Source organism: Ovis aries, chromosome 11 (genome assembly GCF_016772045.2).
Source record: "Ovis aries strain OAR_USU_Benz2616 breed Rambouillet chromosome 11, ARS-UI_Ramb_v3.0, whole genome shotgun sequence".
Taxonomy (NCBI): domain Eukaryota; kingdom Metazoa; phylum Chordata; class Mammalia; order Artiodactyla; family Bovidae; genus Ovis; species Ovis aries.
This window is the reverse complement of record NC_056064.1, coordinates 12,434,201-12,449,200: the sequence shown is the minus strand read 5'-3', so window position 1 is coordinate 12,449,200 and position 15,000 is coordinate 12,434,201. Positions and strand designations below refer to the sequence as shown.

At 36.0% G+C, this 15,000-nt stretch overlaps 1 protein-coding gene across 6 annotated transcripts in view; it reads right to left on the bottom strand.

Annotated features, from left to right (window-relative positions):
* The window catches only part of USP32 (ubiquitin specific peptidase 32), a 198,682-nt gene that overhangs the window by 37,518 nt on the left and 146,164 nt on the right, over nucleotides 1-15,000 (bottom strand). For all 6 annotated transcript variants that reach the window (XM_060395174.1, XM_060395175.1, XM_060395176.1 and 3 more), the window contains 5 exons: nucleotides 12,455-12,516; nucleotides 9,111-9,213; nucleotides 5,260-5,455; nucleotides 3,093-3,268; nucleotides 2,306-2,446 (listed from right to left, as the gene is read on the bottom strand). In XM_060395174.1, coding sequence (XP_060251157.1) covers nucleotides 2,306-2,446; nucleotides 3,093-3,268; nucleotides 5,260-5,455; nucleotides 9,111-9,213; nucleotides 12,455-12,516 — 678 coding nt within the window. The remainder of the gene's footprint in view (nucleotides 1-2,305; nucleotides 2,447-3,092; nucleotides 3,269-5,259; nucleotides 5,456-9,110; nucleotides 9,214-12,454; nucleotides 12,517-15,000) is intronic.

The following is a 15,000-nucleotide window of genomic DNA, read 5'->3' as shown; positions in this document are numbered from 1 at the left end:
CTAGATGCAAACTAATTGCCCATCCATGGTGACTGGTTAATAAATTATGAGTTATTAACCTAAAAGATTATAAGACAGCAAGCATAATATGATTCAATTTCATAAAATTATTTATACTAATTTGTATATGAATAGGCACAGAGGAATGTTTGGGAAGACGTACACTGAAATGTTAATAGTAATTACTTCTTAAGAAGTAGGATATGATTTTTATTTTCTTTGTTCTTTTTTACATTGCTCAATTTGTTATTGAGCTTGTTCACAAGAATTAAAGTTATTTTTTTTTAAATGGTGTGATTTATGTAAACATGGCGATGAAAGTACTGATTTTTAACCTTGCTGTGGCAAATTTAGTATTCTTTAACATGGAACCCCATACTTAAAGTGTTTTTACAGCAATTTTTCCTGAAATCAGGCAAATTATCCTATTTAGAGGTGAAAAATATTGTCAAACCAGCAAATGAAGCTTTAATGTAGTAAAATGGTAGCTTAACTAATATTTATCTGATATAAATGTTAAAAAGCATGACCTTTTGCGAGACTTTGAAAAAACTCATTTAATAATTATAATGATGATGACAGCAGCAATAGGCAAAATTTGCTACTGACCATTACTATAACTGAGATGCTGTGCTACTCATATGGATTACTTACTTATCAAAACAAGTCTAATGAGGTAGATACTATTGTTAACTCCATTTTACAGAAGAGGAAACTAAGATTTAGAGATTAAAATACTGATGCTTTTGAACTGTGGTGTTGGAGAAGACTCTTGAGAGTCCCTTGGACTGCAAGGGTATCAAGCCAATAAATCCTAAAGGAAATCAGTCCTGAAGCCACCCGATGCGAACAACTTACTCATTGGAAAAGACCCTGATGCTGGGAAAGATTGGAAGGCAGGAGGAGACGGGACGAAAGAGGATGAGATGGTTGGATGGCATCACCGGCTCGATGGACATGAGTTTGAGGAAGCTCCGGAAGTTGGTGAAGGACAGGGAAGCCTGGTGTACTACAGTCCATGGGGTAGCAAAGAGTTGGACACGACTGGGCAACTGAACTGAACTGAACTCAATGTGAATCCAGGCAGACTCTAAAATATCAAACTGCATATATCTATCCATCTATCCATCAAACATCTATCCAATTATCACAATGATTCCCTTACAGGCACAGAATATTAGATAGAGCAGGAAAGTCCCAGAAATTAAGTGATTAATTCAAGGACTACCCCAAACCCCAATAAATAAAGAATATGGATACATATACATCTACGTATATTCATATTTACATGTAACTACCTAGGAGTTCTGTTGATAAATATAGTAAAAACCTTTTGGAGGCAACAAATACAAACCCTAAATTCCTAATTAAGATTTAAACATAATTTTTGTAAACATAAGTATTAATAACAAAATCATTATTAAAATTATAGACTATGGATATACAGCAGAGTTTTACTCTTTTTGGAAGTGATCTAACTTACTATATCTTATCTATGTAAAACCTTCCTGGTATAAAAAAGTTCTAGTTTGGACATTATATAAGGCAGAGTGTTTTTTGATATAGCAAAAGAATCTGCTTATAAAGTATTTTACTGCATCAATAATGAGTATTCAAGGCAATGAATACTGCTGTTTACTGTATAAGCAAAATGATGCTGTAGAGTTAACTAATATTTTGATATTATACACTCCAAGCCCTTTAAATTACTTCACAGCATTTTACTTACGCTCTAAATGACTCATTCTATTAATGGTCACAATCAGAATTCACTGGCTTTGAATTCTTATTATCATCTATTGTGATCTTGTTATGTCCCTCCTTCAAAAAGACAAACCACAAAATCCAGAACAGCTAAGTGGATGTCTGTGTGGCTAATGGGAATAACAGTTTTAGAAATAACATCTGCACCACTCTGAACGTCTTGGCACTGGCTCTCAGACTTCTGCTCCAGTCTAAGTTCTGCATATGTCTGTGTTTGTGTGGATGACTTATGTAATTGCCTGGCCTCATAATTCCTTGGCTCTATTTAGTCCAATGATTATTTCCTCCGCTTCATATAAGTTGCCCATTCCCAGAGGAATATCATTTTGTGGTTAGTATCTAACACAGTGCTCAATAAATGTATGAGTAAATGAATGAATGAACATAAAAGAATCTAAAATTTATTCAACTAATTTGAACAGGTATTGAAAGCTCTATCATGGTTAAGAACTAATTTGTGGGCAGTGAGGTTCATACAGTGAATTAATAAAAGGACCTATTATAAATGCTGCTTATATAAGGCAATACTGGCTGTACTTACAGGTCTAGGTAGGGCCAGGTTTGCTCCATACCAATGATAAAGTGCTCTCCATACAGGTTCTGGGACCATCTCATAATCTCTTCCATGGACCAGCTGTGGGGTTCGTTTTAATCGTCCTCCTTCTAATGTTAATGATGTAGCCTTAGAAAGAATGGAATGTAAATGTTGACTTTTTTTTTGGCTCCACCTCTTGGCTTGTGGGACCTTAAGTTTCCCGACCAGGGATGGAACCCAGGCCCACAGCAGTGAAAGCTCGGAGTCCTAACCACTGGACTATCAGGGAATTCCCCCAAATGTTGGATTTTTAAAATTAGTCTCTTGTGTTTTAACAAAACCTAGACACAGGAAAATAAACACATGTCACTACTCAGTTTCACATTACTAGAAAAAAAATAATTTTCTAAAAGGTTTTTATTTTGAACTTTCAAAATAAACTAAGAAAGGAAACTCAAGGTAAATCACTTGAAAGAAAATCACTGGAACATTTGAAAATATTAAGGATGGCTTTCATAGACTTCTTTCCAACAGTCAAAAGTATTATTTTTTTAAAAAGCTTTTTTCATATACACATGAAACTACATTTTCATAGCAGCTGTTCTAAGTAAGAAAAATAACATTTCCAAGGATCACTAAACCGAGTCTATGCAAGTAGTAAGTCATCAAATACTCTCACAGAAACATTTCTATCTACAACAGGTTAATAAAATGAATCACAAACATTTTCTATGTGCTGAACTCTTTAGAATGAAATTTATTAGCAACTTGAAAGAGATGTCAAATTACTTACCTTTACTGGTTCTTGAGTTACTAGTGGCTGGTTATCAATAGCCCCTGGCTTCTGAGGATTGAGGTGCAATAAAATATTCCCATTGGCTCCCAGTAAACACTGGTTGTTATTGTCAGAAGTGTTATGTTGTCGAGCAAAGCACATGTCTGTTCCTGGTGTGGCAGAATACAGAAAGCCTGTAAGGACAAAGAAGATGGAATCTGTTTTATTATACACAAAATAGGCTTGAAGATATGAACTCAATGTCCATGTATTAGGTTAATGCTATTATTCTGTGGACATGTCAATACAGTGTTAGATTCTGTAATTGTGTAGAAGACACAGAGGTATTCCTTTCTGGAAAATATCTGGAATAACACTAGGTAGAATAAAAGTTTTAAAAGCTATCATCAAATGAACATTTGGCCAGACTCCTAGAATATCTAATAATTCACAAGAATTCTGTCCTCTGATAGGAAAGGAAGAAACATAGCCAAGTAGCTGGACTCTCCCATATCTTTCCTTAATTCTCTTCTGCCTGCCCGCAAAGGTTCTTAGTAGATAAGGGTGGTAACAAGTCTCAAAAATACATACAGGAAAATGATAGGTAAGTCTGACTTAAAAGAGTTGTGAACCTGAATGGTATCTTAAGGTATTTCAACTCTCAACCACATGTTAATCTTTGGTAAACATTCTAGTCATCAACCACTTTTAACCTTCTACTTGTGGTGCTGCTCTGCACATGGACAGCACAGAGCTGAGCTGTGTGCAAAATGAGCATATATCAAAAAGGACCTGAGGGAGGGTCAAGAAACAGTGAAAAGCTGATCAAAGACAGCACTTTTAGGACTGCTGAGTGATCTCTGTAATAACATCAAATGGGGAAAGAGAGCACCGAAGAACTGATGCTTTTGAACTGTGGTGTGGAGAAAGCTCTTGAGAGTTCCTTGGATAGCAAGGAGATCAAACCAGTCAATCCTAAAGGAAATCAGTCCTGAATACTCATTAGAAGGACTCACGCTGAAGCTGAAGCTCAATACTTTGGCCATCTGATGCAAAGAACTGTCTCATTGGAAATGACCCTAATGCTGGGAAAGACTGGAGGCAGGAAGAGAGGGGGACAACAGAGGATGGGACGATTGGATGGCATCACTGACTCCATGGACATGAGCTTGAGCAAGCTCTGGGGGTTGGTGATGGACAGGGAAGCCTGGCATGCTGCAGTCCCTGGGGTAGCAAAGAGTCAGACACGACTGAGCGACTAAACCGAACTGAGATTCTACAAGGAGTTCTTGTAGAGAAAATGCTAAGTGTGTTCAATTTGCCTTCTTGCTCCGCAGAAAAGGAGAAGAAAAATCTCAAAGATGAAACAACTGAATAAGACTGAGAGTCCTGGAGAATAACAGGAATCAACTAAATTCATTTGGGCCAAAATATAGCAAAGCGCCTTTCATGTAAGGGTAAAACTACTAAGTTTAGGTAGGCATCAACAACCAAAGGGGATTATGGGCAACATTACGAAGAGCTGACTCATTGGAAAAGACTTTGATGCTGGGAGGGATTGGGGGCAGGAGGAGAAAGGGACGACAGAGGATGAGATGGCTGGATGGCATCACTGACTTGATGGACTTGAGTCTGAGTGAACTCCAGGAGTTGGTGATGGACAGGGAGGCCTGGTGTGCTGCGATTCATGGGGTCGCAGAGAGTCGGACACGACTGAGCAACTGAACTGAACTGAGCTATCAATTCTTTCTAAATATGTTGACAAAATAACTCCCAAATTCCAGCCTGGAACGTCTGAATCTAATATGAGGATGCATTTGATCCAATGATGGTGTGCTATGGTTAGAGTTCTGGAGATAAAAATTTAGATTTTCTTCAAAAATGGCTTCTCTAATCTAAATTTATTGACAAAATGATTTAATAACAATATGGAAAGACTGACCTAATCAATGAAAACTGTGAAAATATTTTCAAATTGAGAGATTAATGACATAGAATATAGAAGAGTTCCTCTTTGTAAAGCTACTAATACATTCAAGAATCTGTTAACTGACTATTTCATTCAAAACCTGTTTCTGTGAATGGAAACCTGATACCCATATCCCACCAAGCATACTCTCTGACAAACTGTACCACTTTAAGAAATGACCCTGCCTAAACCTCACGGAAAATAAGTTATACTGACCACTGCCAGCAGTTTCTGAGGCTTCAGATGCACTAGAAACGTTGTCTGAAAATTTTTCTTCGGTGGTGTTCACATAACTTGGGCTGCCTCCTCCAATTCTATCTTCACTCTGCTCTATAGGATGTACTGTTGTTCCAAATGAATATTTTCCTCCATTCAGCACAGATGATGGCTCAATCACAACAGGGCTGGCATCCTAAAAATCATGAAGGCAGAAATTAAAAGGTAAAATTCAATAGTCTGACAATTATGCAGCCTTCAAAAATGAATCCCCCAACTGTCTACTGTTTCTAATTCTCCTGTGGCTGGCTATGGCACTTAAAACATTTGGATGTATAACTGAGTTTTAATTTCTTCAAAGAAGAATAGTGTATATAAGAAAAACTGGTAAGGTAGAATGGGAACAGACTGCAAGCAACCCTGCACCACATAAAGTAATTTAGACTTTATTCTGTTGAAAGTTGAAAATCATGGAAAGTTTTTATCAATATTAAAAAGCTCAATAGTATTTATTCTTTTATTATTAAAGATTACATTGTTATTATAGAAAATATAGAAAAACATGAAGAAACTAAACATCACAAGTACTCAGATTCCATCATTTAGCATTAACTATAGCTGACATTTTGATGTGTTTCTTTTATTTTTTGTGACTGAACATATACACATATCTATAAAAAATAAATGTGGGGGATACGGTTAGAATTAAGGGCAGGGTACTGAATTACCAGCTATGCAGCCTTTCATAAAATAAACTTACAAGCCTCAGTTTCTTTATAGGTAAAAACTAGGATATTAGAATCTCAGAGTTATATGAAGATTACATGAGTGACACATGTAAATTGTCTGGCATTTAGTAAATATAAACTATCCTTCTGGTTGTTGTCAGAAAACACATTTTAAATACAGCATATTGCTTCTTTTTCTTTCACCTAACATTATATTGACATGATTTTTCTATGAGAGGCTTCTAAATAGGGGATAGGATAATCCAGTTTTTGTTTTAAAAATAACTATAGCGTGCAAAAAGCAGGCAGAAAGTGAAAATTGAGACACAAGTTAGAAGACTTCCATAATAATTTAGGCAAGAGATGCTGAGATACTCAACCACAAAGCTAGAACCAGAAATAAGGAGATGGCGAGACAGCATGGATTTAGGAGACAAAAAAAAAAGTGGCAATTAATTGTGTATGAAAGAAGGGCACAGATAATTCCAAAGTAGAACATGAGATGCTGACTTAGATGACTAGATGGGGGTTGACATCTTCATAAGATAAGGTGTGTAAGTGAATGGGATCATTTTGGGAATTAGCTTATTTTGGTTTGAGATTCTGTGGACATTTGAGTCTAGTGCTCAGGACAGAGAATGAGATGAGATATAGACTGGGGACTATATAGATTTCTGGAAACACAAGAATATGGCATATGTAGAATAAGGAGAGAACAGTATCTATAGGATTGGTGGCAGAAGAATCTAGGAAGGATACTGAGTCTGAATGACCAGAGAAGAATCAGGAGAGGCAGCTTCCCAGGTGGCACTAGTGGTAAAGAGTCTGCCTGCCAACGCAGGAGACGCAGATTCAATCCCTCTGTCGGTTGGGTAGATGCCCTGGAGGAGGAACATGGCAACCCATTCCAGTATCCTTGCCTGAAAAATTCCATGGAAGAGGTCATGCCTGGCTGACAACATGCAGTACATGGGGTCAAAAAGAGTCAGGCACATTTGAGTGACTAAACATACACACAGAGCCCTAGAAGCAGAGGCAGCTAGCATAGAATTATTTTCTACTAAGCTTATTTGTGAGGAAAAAAAAAAAATCAGCAAACAACACATAGAAAACAGAGATAACTAAGACTGAGGAGAAGCAGAAGGGAAGGTGCTATGGGAATATGTATCTGTGAGCACTTTTAAAAGATCAGGATATTTTTAAGTGAAGGTAAAGAGAAAGACTAAAGGAGAACAAGGTCCCAGAGGCATCTGAGGAGACAGACAGCATGGCTAGAGGAACTAAAGTGGTATTCAGTAAACAGCGACATAAATTTTAGTAGATGAAACCGATGAATGGATGGGGGGCTTGAAGGCACCACTTAGAAAGTAACTAACAGAAACTTAAGAGAAACATCAAATCATAGCAACAGCACAGTGCAAGGTTTAGATTCTTTTAATACAATTAGAGCATCCCTGTGAAGTTGCTCGGTCGTGTCTGACTCTTTGCAATTCCATGGACTGAAGCCTACCAGGCTCCTCTGCGCGTGGAATTTTCCAGGCAAGAGTACTGGAGTGGGTTGCCATTTCCTTCTCCAGAGGATCTTCCCGACCCAGGGACTGAACCCAGGTCTCCCACACTGCAGGAAGATGCTTTATCATCTGAGCCACAAGGGAAGCCCTAATTTTAGCCAAAACAAGGAGACATTTTATCAATATTTTATTAGATGTTTTTTGCCTCTTTGATCTGTAAACCAGGTGAACACTATCAATATGTAGATTCTTCAAAAGCCAGTTCTGAAGAAATTAGTGATTTACTCAAGAGTGGCAAGAAGAATGAGAATAAAACCTAGATTGCTTTCTACATATCAATTAACTCTATTGAACTAAGAAAAGTTAAATAGCTTTATTGTTAGAACTTCAAATAATTCAGACGCACACAGATTCATAGTCTTTATTACTGATCCAAATGTTAGTATCTTCTATTAATTATTAACTTTCTTAAAATATATGAAAGGTAGCAGATTATGTTGGGTTTTAAATAACTCTACTTCACAGTGAAAAAATTATTCCCTATTCAATTCTCTTCCAGTCCTTTGATTACTTTGAGGAAAGGGTCTCAGTTTGGTGTTAATGTGCTAACTGAATACTTGATATGCCAATCTAATACTTGATAATTTCTCTTTTTAACAGAGAATAGGCCTCAGTATCAGTCTTCAAAAGGCAACACTACTTGGAATTTAATATATTTCCATTAAATTTTTTATTTTGATCTTCTATTTCTGAAATGTGACACTGATTTCTATTTAAGATAGTGACATAAATAAGATTTAAAATAAGATATATTTACATAAAAATGATAAAGTTATTTATATAAATGTAACTAAGAAAATAATAGTATGGAAATTATATGGCAAAAAAATGGTGACCACAGTATACAAACGATTAAAAATGGCAATCTACATTAAGTATAGATTTAGAGCCGTCAGTATTTTAAATTCAACTATTAACTAAATAAGTCATAATTGTATGGACAACAGAACAATAGAATCACACTGACCTGTGGCCTGTGAATTAGGCCTGAGTATTTAAATTATTAATCATATGTTTGGACTTCAGTTTGTAGACTTCTTGGCAAATCATTAAAGATATATTGATCTTCTCACAGCTTTTCTAACAGCGTTCATACCGACAAAATGCATTCCATTTAAATTAAATTTCAAAAGAAAATTTTCAGTATACAAAAATGACTTATTTAAATTAATTCAATCCTTTTCTCCAATTATGCTTTATACATTTGTTTGCTCAGCAATTTTTTTTAAAGCTTTCTATGTGATTCTGCTATGCAATCAGAATTGCTAACCACTGTTCAAGTGAGAATTACAGTCTCATACTTTTGTTTTCATAATGTGCTATAAATAGTAAGTATATAGTACTTGATTTCTTAGTGAATTTATTACTTCCTCTGGAACTTGCTTTTTAGAAAAGCAGGTTGGTCCTTAGCAAGCATCATATAGGCATTCATTTCTTTCACCTTCAAATCTTTTTCTAGGTTGGAGCATTTTATTACTGTCCAGTAGTCACATAAAGTCTGATGGAGCTGAAAATCTTATTTTAAATGTAGATAAATAGGAATCTTACTTACATATTTGACATATTCTTTCCACTGCTGCCACCACTGCATAGAGATGATAAACCAATTGTGTCCTGGTTGGAGACCATACCTGCTTTCTCGTTCTAACCATCCTCTACATACAAAAGAAATTCAGTACATCAAACGGTGTGTAAAACAGATGACCATACACCCACAAGTTATCATTAGAAACTTTTCAAAGGAAAAGTATGAAACAGATATACTTGGGAAATGGCCACATATTAAATTAGTGAAACACTGATAGGCCAATTTCAGGAGTCATAATACCACTATTAAGCCTCCAACTGATGTTTCAAAAACAGCTTCACTGAGGAATAATTTAATAACATACAAGTTATCTGAATTAAGTGTAGAACTCAATGATTTTGGCAAATTTACAGACATGTGCAACCATTACCACAATCCAATTTTAGACTATTTCAGATACCCCCAGAAGACATCTTATGCTTTATTTTTAGTCATTTTTTTAGTCAAATTACTGCCCTCAGCCTCATGACACCACTAGTTTATTTTCTATCTCTTAAAAAGTCACACAGTTATGCATGACTCTTTGTGACCCCATGGACTGTGGCCCACACCAGGCTCCTCTATCCATGGAATTCTCCAGGTAAAAATATTGGGAGTGGATAGCTGCCATTCCCTTCTCTAGGGGATCTTCCCAGGGATCTAACTCAGATCTCCTGGACTGCAAGTGAATTCTTTATTGTCTGAGTCACACACTCCTGATAGCAGGGTTTAACAATGCCTGTTCTCCCAGCACTGCCATTAGCGTGGCTTGTCAAAATTATTTTTTGTCAATGTGCAAAAGAGACAAATGATGTCTCAGGGTAGCTTTGGTTTGTACTTCTCTTATTATAAGGTCAATTTGATCCTTTTATATGAAGATGAGCCATTATATAGCTTTTTGGTGAATTGTTTATTCATGTCTTTTGTCCTTTTTTCTATACATTTTTTTGTTTTTTTTTTTTTAAACTTTGATTTTTAAGAGTTCTTTCTATATTAGATATATTGTTGTATAGTTGTTAAATCGTGTCCGACTCTTGGGACCCCCATGGACTGCACCAGTCAGGCTCCTCTGTCCATGGGATTTCCTGGGTGAGAATACTGAAGTGGGTTGCCATTTCTGAACATTTCACAATTTTAAAATGGGCAAGGGAATTAAATAAATAAATGGAATGTTATAACACATGGTCTCTTGCATCGGACCTCTTTTATTTAGCATGTTTTTGAAGTTCATCTATGTTGGAGCAGACACTATTACTTTGTGCGTTTTTAAAAATTATTATTACTGAGCAGTATTCCACAGCGTGTTGCTGTATGTTTTGCTTATCTAACACCTGATAATGTGCAACAGGCACACTGTTTCCTCAAGCAGCTGCACCATTTAATTTCCCCATCACTACTGTATGAGGGTTGCAGTTGCTCCATTCTTCTCACTAACACTTGTTATTGTCTGTCTTTTCTATCACAAATCTATCTCGTGGGTGTGAAGTGGTGTCACAATGTGATTTTTAAAAACACTATTCTTATTGAGAAGAAATTCATATAACATAAGGTGGTCTCTGTACATTCTGACTGTACTAAATGCCACTGAATATTACATATGCTTTACAATGGTTAATTTTATGTTATACGAACTTCTCCAAAACAATTTCATACACCACAGCTAAGCAGTTATTTTCTATTACTCCTTTTCCCTGGCCCTTAACAATCCCCAATCTGCTTTCTGTCCTGATAGTTTAGTTTTACCTATTTTGGATATTTCATATACATGAAATTGTATAATACATCACCTCTTGTATCTAGCTTCTTTCATTTGCGAGGTTCATCCATGTCATATCATGTATCAGTACATCATTTCTTTTTATGGCTGAGTGGTATTTCATGGCATATATATACATTTTGTTTATCCATTCACCTTACTGATTGATATTGGGCTGTTCTCACCTTATGGCTACTGTGAACAGTGCTAATAGGAAGATCTGGGTACAAGCATTTTAGTGCCTATTTTCAATTTTTTAGATAAATACCTAGAAGGGAATTGCAGAGTTATGTGGTAATTGCAATTTTGAGGAAATACTAACTTGTTTTCTATAGCAGTTACACCATTTTACAAACTGTACCAGTGATACAATAAGAATCCCAAGTTCTCTACATCAAAATTACATCCTAGTAGGTACAAAGTGGAATTTCATGTAATTTTGAGTTGCATTTCCTTAATGACAAACGATTTTGAGCATCTTTTCAACTGCTGGACAACCATGTGTATATCATTTGTGTATATCTTCTCTGGAGAAATGTGCATTGAAGTCCCTTGCCCATTTTAAATTGGGCTATATTTTGGTTGATGAGTTGCAGGAGTTCTTTATACACTGAGTTATATTTTGGTTGATGAGTTGTAGGAGTTCTTTATACATTGAGCTATATTTTGGTTGATGAGTTGTAGGAGTTCTTTATATATTCTAGTTACCTGACTCGTGTCAGATCTATGATTTACAAATATTATGTCTCAGTCCGTAGGTTTTCTTTTCAGTTTCTTGACAATGCCCTTCGAAGAACAAGTTTTTAATTTACATGAAGCCAAATTTACCTATTTTTTCTTTTACTGCTTCTAAGAGTCATATATAAGAATTCATTTCAAAATCCAAATCACTCTTGAAGAAATATTTTTTGGGGATATAGAATTCTTGGCTACAGTGTTCTTTTTCTTTCAGCACTTTAAATTTTATGAAGGATACACACAGGTATCTTAATGCTGTTACTGCTTTAAAAGCTCTGCCTCTGGCTTTTGACAACCTAATGGTGCTATGTCTTGACACGGATCGCTTCATCAGCTTGAAGAGACAGCTCTACTCTCACATTCACTGCAACATTACTCACAATAGCCAAGGCATGGAAACAATCCAAGTGTCCCAAAACAGATGAAACTATGAAGAAAAGGTGCTGTTTATGAATATATAAAATGGAATTTTATTCAGCCTTTCAAAATAGGAAATCATGTCCTTACAAAAACACACAGATGAAGCTTGAGGGTATTATTCTAAATGAAATAAGCCAGACAGAGAAAGACAAATATTGCACGGTATCCAAAAAAAAGCTGAATTCAGAAACAGAATAGAAAAGAGGCTGCCAGGAGCTGGGAGAGAAATTGGTAAAAAGGTACAAATTTTCATTATAAGATATGTGATGGCGATGGGTGCCTTAATTAACTCAGAGGGGGGAATTCTTTCAGAACACATACAATATACCAAGTCATCACAGTAACAATATATTTCAGATGCCAGAAATTGTAACTATTTAATGAAAATATACACAGATTGTATCTATAAACTTACCTAATAATTTGTCCTTCCTCTTCTGGAGTAGCTGGTCTTAACCCCAGAACTATGTGACATACCTAGAAATAAAATGGTAAATTAAACTTCATTGGTGCCAATGACTGGACTATAGAATATTTCACATTCTCTATATAAGATCCACTTCTAGACGGGAACCTAAACTAGCAATAGCTTTTGGCTGATGAATTACCAAATGATCCACTTGAGCAAATCTGAACTTTAAATTTTTTTTTCTTAAAGAAATATTCAATGGAAGCAATTTCCAAATCTCTGTGATGGGGGGGCGGGGGGGGGGGGGGGAGAGACAGAGAGAAAGGAAGAAAAGGAGAAAGAAAGGAAGGAAAAAACTACTTTTTAGAATGTTTCATTAATACTATATACCTTAATTATCTCATACAGAGAATATTATCTTCTTTCCGGAAATCTGAAGAGCATACTATGGCACTTCGGTAGAAAGGTAAAGGGGAGATGAAAAGGATACCGGAAATGAAGGATAAAGGTAGCATTTCAACTTCAACAGCTCTAAGAACATTAATGCTACTAGCACTAAATACGCTTTTAAAAAGAGAATTTATTTTTTTATTTTTGGCTATGCCTGGTCTTTGTTGCTGCCAGGGCTTTATCCAGCTGCAGTGAGTGAGGGCTACTCTCTTGCAGTGCCCGGGCTTCGAATTGTGGGTGAGACTTTTCTTGTTGTGGAGCATGGCCTCTAGGGTGAGTGGGCTTCAGTAGTTGTAGCACGCAGAAACAGCAGCGGTGGCCCACAACTTAGTTGCTCCACAGCATGTGGAACCTTCCCAGACCAGGGATTGAACCTGTGTCTCCTGCATTCATAGGCAGATTCTTTTTTTCTGGCAGGCAAATTCTTAACCACTGGACCACTACGGAAGTTCTAAGTATGCTTTTTAAGGCTCATTTTCTCCTCAATTTATTTGCCTTCTCTAAATCATTATAAAAGAAGTCATTCCCCACCCCCCCATTTTATCATGAAAAATATAAAAAATACAGAAAAGTTGAAAGAATTTTACACTGAACACCTCATAGTCATTACCTAATTCTGACATTAACATTTTATTATACTTCATCTATCCGTCCCTCAATTCATCTATTAATCCATCTTAATTTTTGCATGTATTTCAAAGTAAGTTATAGATATTAGTACAGCTCCCTGTAAATATATCAGCCTGCCTATTTATAATTTTGTTTACCTTTTGAGGTAAAATTTACTTAACAATACACAAATTAGGCTTATGAGATTCATCCATTTATCAACAGTTCATTCTTTTATTGTTGAGGCAATACTTTTTAAAGGTTTTTTAAATTGAAATACAGTTGATTTACAATGTTGTGTTAGTTTCACATGACCTTCATCTAGTCAAGAAACAGAACATTGCTACCTCCCCCAAAGCTCCACTTTGAGTTCCTTCCCAGACACTAAGCACCCTCTGATGTATTTACTACCCTGAATTCCACACCATGGATTGCCTTTTGTCTGCTTTTCTGGTCCCGTATTTCCCATTCCACATTATGTAAGATTCCTTGATGTGGTTGTGTGTAGCAGTAATATATTTATTTTTATTGCTTTAAACTAAACCATGTGTATGTAAGTATCACCATTTACTTTTATGTATTTATTGCTGACAGGTAGGTAGGTCATTTTCTGTTTGGGGCTGTAATAAGAAGTGATTAGAAGAACTTATTCTACATCTTTTGGTGTTCAGATATACAAGTTTCTATAGAGTATATATAAAAACAGCCAATACTTGTAAGAATTTATATTCCTTCTGGCAATGTGAAAGAGTTACACTTTCTTAGTATCTTCAACAATGCTTCATTATTACTTCAAGGCTAACCATTCTAGTGGATGTCTAATGGTATCCCAAGTACAATTTTAATATGTATTTTCATTATGACTAAAGAAGTTAGCCCCCTTTCATAATTATTAGCTATTTGGATATTCTCTTTTGTGAAGTACCCATTCAGGTTTTTTGTACATTTTAATATTAAGCTTCTGCCTTGTTTCCCATTGGTTGTTGTTCTTTGTATGCCCTGGATGGGCTTCCCAGGTGGCGTTATAGGTAAAGAAGACGCCTGCCAATGCAGGGCATGTAACGGACATTGGTTTGATCCCTGGGTCAGGAAGATTCCCCCGGAGAAGGGCATGGCAACCCACTCCAGTATTGTCTGGAGAGTTCCACGGACAGAGGAACCTGGCAGACTACAGTCCAGGGGGTCAAAAAGAGTTGAACATGACTGAGCGACTAGCACACACATGCTCTATACAGAAGTCTTTTGCTGGACACAAGTAAAGCAAATAAATACTTATCATTTTCTTAATGGCATCTCTTGAAAAAAAGAATTCTTAATTTTACTGAAGTCCAACTTAAAACTTTTCTTTGTGCTCGGTGCGCTCTGCACTGTATAAGAACTCTTTGCAACCTCAAAGTCATTAAAATATATCTATGTTATTTTCTAGACACTTTATTCTTTACTTTCCAAATTTATTAGATTTATAATCTACCTAAAATTACTTTTAAAAATTT